Here is a 6,000-nt window from a genome sequence, read left to right as displayed (position 1 = left end):
GGCTTTGCCTGTCTTCGTCAGTGAGAACCGAGTTACCAATCTTTGTGTCGTCTGCAAATTTACTAATGCGGTTATTGAGTCCAACATCCACGTCGTTGATGTAAATAATGAAGAGCACTGGGCCAAGAACCGAGCCCTGAGGGACGCCACTAGTGACCGGCGCCCACTCTGAGTTAAATCCGTCAATCACTACTCTTTGTTGTCTGTTGCTCAACCAATTCGCGATCCATTGGTTTACCTGACCGTCAATACCTATTTGCTTTAATTTGTAAAGTAATTTATGATGCGGGACTTTATCAAACGCTTTCTGAAATCAAGATAGACTACGTCCAGTGATTTGGTTACGTCATAAACAGTGAAGAGGTCGTTATAAAAGGTTAATAGAGTTGATAGGCAGGATCGTATGGTGCGGAAGCCATGTTGTGAGTCCCCAATTAATGAGTTTCAAGGTAACTCACAATTTGTCTCTAATTATGCCCTCAATTAGATTACCTACAACAGCAGTTATACTAATTGTCCCGTAATTACATTGTACGTTTTTGTCTACTGTCTTAAAAATCGGTGTCACTTTAGACTTTTTCCAATCTTAAGGGACAATGCATTGTCGCAAGTACATATTGAATACGGTTGTGAGGAGGAGAGTATTTCGCTCTTTGTTTCTTTCAGCAGAGTTGGATATACTTTATCAGGTCCAGGACTTTTATTTGTTTTAAGTGATTTGAGGGCTTTAAGGACTTCATCGGGTTTTATTTCTAAGTTAGACAATGCATGCTCGGGATTTACATTAGTACTGGTGTTGGTGGTGGTGGTGGGAGGACTGTTATTATTAAACACCGAGGAAAAGTAATTATTTAATAGGTTTGCAACGTGTTGGCTGTCAGTCACTAGTGCACCGTCGCTGTTTGTTAAAGGTCCAATTCCACTTCTGATCGCCTTTCTGTTGTTTATGTAACTGAAGAAGGATTTCGGATTATTTTTACAGTTGGCTGCAATATTTTCTTCATATCTACGCTTTGCCTGATGCACTAATCTTTTACTCGTCGCCTTGCATCATTGTAACGTCTAATGGTTTCGGGCGTGCTTTGGTCTTTCTTTAACCTGTAAGACAATTTTCTCGCCTTGACTGAGTGTTTAATTTCGCTATTAAACCACGGTGGACTTTATTTGTGTTTATTCGCTTCTCGCACAAGGGTACAAATGTGTCCTGCTGAGTGAGTAAGTGATTTTTAAAGTTTAGCCAGGCGTCCTCTGCATTGCCGTCATCTGATAGTTGCATATCTATTAGTTTTCGTCGGATTTCTACGAAGTTGGCTCTGTTGAAATTGGGCACCTTAACTTTATTTTCAGTCACCGATGTTTGAGCTCTAATGTCAACGCGCACTAGTTTATGATCGCAGGAACCGAGGTGTTCTCCTACCGTGACATTACTGACTAGGTTATCTTGGGTCGCTATAACAAGGTCAAGTATGTTATTTTGTCGAGTTGGTTCAGAAACCATTTGGCTTAGATAATTTTCCTCTAGAAATTCGATCATTCTATGGGACTCACCTTCTGTACCCGACAGTGTCGCCCAGTCGATATGGGGGAGGTTAAAGTCTCCTAGTATCAGTGAGTCGCTGTTATTAAGTGACTGCCTTAAGACGCTGTACATTTCAAGATCGCCATCAAGTGATTGCCCCGGAGGCCTGTAAGTGACAGATATATTTAAATTGACTTTTTCAATGTTTACTCGCACGCACAAATGTTCAACGTTACTGTTTCTTGGTGTTTTGTCAGTAGGTTGCAAGTAGCATTTGACAAAAGGGCGACACCACCTCTACGGTTTACACGATCATTGTTGAAGAATCTGTAGCCATCTATGTTGTATTCGGAACTTAAATCAATATTAGTGGTGTCAATAAATGTTTCGGTTATAGCAATTACGTCAAAGTTTTCTGTCAGAGCAAGACATCGCAGTTCATCAAACTTGTTTCTTAGGCTACGCGCATTGAAACTAAGGACTCTGAGGTTATCTTGAAGCTTGGTAATAGAGGTACTGGAGGGTTCAATGTTACGAGTCTGTTGCGGTGTATGGTGTCTATTTACACGGGCGGGATGGAAGGACGTGGCTGAGAGTCGTTTTTTGTTGTTCGGGCGTTACGTACGGCGTTGTTGAGGAGCCTTCCAAATCTGGCTGCCCCGATGGGGGACAGGTGTATGCCGTCCCTTTGGAAAAGTCTACTCTGGCCGTAGAAATCGTTCCAGGCGTTAAAGAACTCGACGTCAAGCTCTCCGCAGAGAGTCTGCAGGCGGTTGTTGAGGCTGAAGGCCGAGAGAGAGAGAGAGAGAGAGAGAGAGAGAGAGAGAGAGAGAGAGAGAGAGAGAGAGAGAGAGAGAGAGAGAGAGAGAGAGAGAGAGAGAGAGAGAGAGAGAGAATGTAAATAATAAAAAAAACACAAGTTATCACCAACAGTAAAATTTGTTTCTCACGCTTCGTACCACACCTTCCTCCTCCTCCTCCTCCTCCTCCTCCTCCTCTTGTGGGTGTTTGGACTGTGTTCTCTCTTCCTCCCAAACTAACGACCCTTTCCTCCTCGTTTTAGGTAACTTTGATCTTCTCTCCCGCCCTTCCGCAGACTGTAAATGTGTCTTCTTAGCCCTCCTCCTCTTCCTCCTCCTCCTCCTCCTCCTCCTCCTCCTCCTCCTCCTCCTTCTACTCCTTATTACCCTCCTCTTCCTCGTCTCTCTCCTGCTTCTGCTAAAACCTTTTCCTCCTACTCATCCCCCATTTTTTTTTTTTTTTTTTTTTTTTGCTGCTTCTTTCTCGTCCTCCTTGCCTCATCTTGCACTGCTGTCCTCCTCCTCCTCCTCCTCCTCCTCCTACTACTACTACTACTACTACTACTACTACTACTACTACTACTACTACTACTACTACTACTGCTACAGGCACTAACGAAGTCCTCCTCCCTCAGGCGATGGCACGTTCAGCTTCAACGAGTTCGTGGAGATCGTATGCAACATGGGCGGCGGCGGCGAACGGCCCTCCGAGGACGAGGAGAAGGAGCTGCGCGACGCCTTCAAGGTAAACACGACGGAGGGGCAGCGGTGGTCAGGCCCTCATGGTGGATCACGGAGGACGAACAGCGGTAGTCAGGCCCTTAAGGTGGATCACAGAGGACGAACAGCGGTAGTCAGGCCCTTAAGGTGGAGCACTAGGGAGGGTCAGCCGTAGTCAGGCCCTCATGGTGGAGCACGGGGGAGGGGCAGCAGAAGTCAGGCTCCATACACAGAGGTGGTCAGGTACCTTCATACAGAGGGGATGCTGGGTCAAAATGTGTCTTAACTTGCAAATGACATGAGTAAAAACGGATAGGTTTGTCTAAGAAAGTGAGGTCAGTCCAAGAGCTGCCTACCCCTATACGTGCCCCAAACTCCTCTTTCTGTTATGTTGCAGTTTTATGTAGTGATGTAGGTGTCTCCCTGGAGTGATATAGGTGTCTCCCCTTGTGCATGATGCCAGTAAGAAGACGGATAAAAGGCTTGACTAAAAAAGTGTTGTCAGTTGTTCAAGAGTTGCCTACCTATAAGTGCCCCAGACTGCCCTCTCTGATCTCTTGCAGTTTTATGTAGTGAAATATAGGTGTCTCCCCTTGTGCATGACGCCAGTAAGAAAACGGATAGAAGGTTTGACTAAGAGAGTGAGGTCAGTCTAAGAACTGGCTACCTACACCTGCCCCAAACCGCGCTCTCTGTTCTTCTGCAGTTTTATGTAGTGATATATAGGTGTCTCCCCTTGTGCATGACGCCAGTAAGAAAACGGATAGACGGTTTGTATAGGAACGTGAGATCAGTCGTTCAAGAGCTTTTTTTTTCTTTTTTTTTTTACATCAGAGGACGGCTCAAGGGCAATACAAAGAGTACAAAAAAAAACCGCTACCCGCCGCTCCTATAAAAGATAAAAGTAAAGAGTGTCTACCTATAAGTGCCCCAAACTGCTCTCTTAACTCGCCTCTGTACCTCTTTTTGTGCAGTGATACGTTTTCTTTCTCTTCCCTCCCCCTTTGACATCTGCTGACGTCACTATAGGCGCGGGGTTGAGGTGCTGCACTTACCCGGCTTATCTCTCTCTATCCTGGTCGGCTTCGTATACTCAAACGCTTTCGGCTCTCACAACAGCTATACCAAAAGGCCACAGTGAATAAAAGTCAAGATTGAGTTTTCTCGGCTCTCGCATCTCTTATTTTCAAAGCCCATAAAAGTGAGAAGTCGGGTTTGAGTTCTTTCGGCTTTAACAATTATTTCCAAAAGCCACAAAAAAAGAAAAGTTGGGTTTGATTGTGTTTTCTTTTCTCAAGCCTTGCCACACTATCCCTAGGCTCTTAAAGCTACCCTTGTAATTGATCTTGTTATTTATTCCTTACCTCATCTGTTTTGATTTACTTTTATTTGTATCTCGTGTTCGTCTCTACGTTGTTTCCTTCTCTCTTTCTCCCTCTTGATTTTTTTTCTTTTACAGTTAGAGAGCAAGGGATCGCTTTCTTTTCCATTTCGTTTTAATTTATTTTTCTTCTTTTCTTTTTTGGAGAGAGGAGGTGAAGGAAGGGAGAGAGAGGGGGTGAAGGAAGGGAGAGAGAGGGGGTGAAGGAGGGGAGAGAGAGGGGGTGAAGGAGGGGAGAGAGAGGGGGTGAAGGAGGGGAGAGAGAGCGAGCGAGCGAGCAGTAACTCACGACTCTTTCCTTGCCCGCAGATCTTCGACAAACACGAGCGCGGTTACATCTGCGCCAGCGACCTGCGGGCGGTGCTGCAGTGCCTGGGGGAGGATCTATCGGAGGAGGAGAGTACGTACACATTCACAAAAAAAAGAACGGCAAAAATACACACACACACAAAGACACAGAAAACACACTAAAAAAAACACGCTCAAAAAATAAAACACACACACACACACACACACACACACACAAATTATTTACCTCTGTACGCCTTATATAACCAATGAGAGAGAGAGAGAGAGAGAGAGAGAGAGAGAGAGAGAGAGAGAGAGAGAGAGAGAGAGAGAGAGAGAGAGAGAGAGAGAGAGAGAGAGAGAGAGAGAGAGAGAGAGAGAGAGAGCATCATCAATATTTTTTTTTCTTCTTTGCAGTTGAAGACATGATTCGAGAGGTGGACATAGACGGCGACGGACGCATTGATTTCGAAGGTGAGGAAAGAGTGGAGGAGGAGGAGGAGGAGGAATAGGAGGAAGGGAAAGGGGAAGAGGAGGAGGACGAGGACGAGGACGAGGAGGAGGTTGGAGGAGGAGGAAGAGGAAGAGGAGAAGGGATTTTATAGCAGATTTAGGCTTTATGGAGAGCTTTGAGGAGGAGGAGAAGAGGAGGAGGAGGAAGAGGAAGAGAAGGGGTTTTATAGCAGATTTAGGCTTTATGGAGAGCTTTGAGGAGGAGGAGGAGGAAGAGGAAGAGGAAGAGAAGGGGTTTTATAGCAGATTTAGGCTTTATGGAGAGCTTTGAGGAGGAGGAGGAGCAGGAAGAGGAAGAGGAAGAGGAGGGGTTTTATAGCAGATTTAGGCTTTTGGGAGAGCTTTGAGGAGGAAGAGGAAGAGAAGGGGTTTTATAGCAGGTTTAGGCTTTTGGGAGAGCTTTGAGGAGGAGGAGAAGGTTGGAGGAGGAGGAGGAGGAGGAGGAGAGGAGGAGGAGGGGGCTAAAGAGTTTTAAAAGTAACACATATTTGAGAATCTGAATTATGAAGGAGAGCAGGAGGGTAAGGAGGAGGAAACAGAGGAGGAAAGGAAAAAAACAGACACACAAATTGGAGAGTATATAAAAGGAGCTGAAGGGACTGATAGAGGAAGAGGGAAAGGAAGAACGGAGAGGAGACAAACAGAGGAGCTCGGGAGTAAATAAAAGAAAAAGAACAGGGGTAAAAGAAAGGACAGACAGACGAATTGATAAAAAGGAGTAAATGGGATGAGTAGAGGAAAGTTAGTGACTGGAGGAGGGAAAAGGAAGTGAATGGAGG

General features: G+C 45.3%; 1 protein-coding gene across 1 annotated transcript in view; it reads left to right on the top strand.

Annotated features, from left to right (window-relative positions):
* LOC126982944 (neo-calmodulin-like) overlaps nucleotides 1-6,000 on the top strand; it is a 73,911-nt gene that overhangs the window by 57,494 nt on the left and 10,417 nt on the right. The window contains exons 4-6 of the mRNA XM_050835270.1: nucleotides 2,955-3,064; nucleotides 4,730-4,820; nucleotides 5,126-5,182. Coding sequence (XP_050691227.1) covers nucleotides 2,955-3,064; nucleotides 4,730-4,820; nucleotides 5,126-5,182 — 258 coding nt within the window. The remainder of the gene's footprint in view (nucleotides 1-2,954; nucleotides 3,065-4,729; nucleotides 4,821-5,125; nucleotides 5,183-6,000) is intronic.

The sequence above is a fragment of the Eriocheir sinensis genome, chromosome 52 (assembly GCF_024679095.1).
Source record: "Eriocheir sinensis breed Jianghai 21 chromosome 52, ASM2467909v1, whole genome shotgun sequence".
NCBI lineage: Eukaryota > Metazoa > Arthropoda > Malacostraca > Decapoda > Varunidae > Eriocheir > Eriocheir sinensis.
The sequence above is the reverse complement of the archived record's forward strand: the minus strand, read 5'-3'. Positions and strand labels throughout refer to the sequence as shown.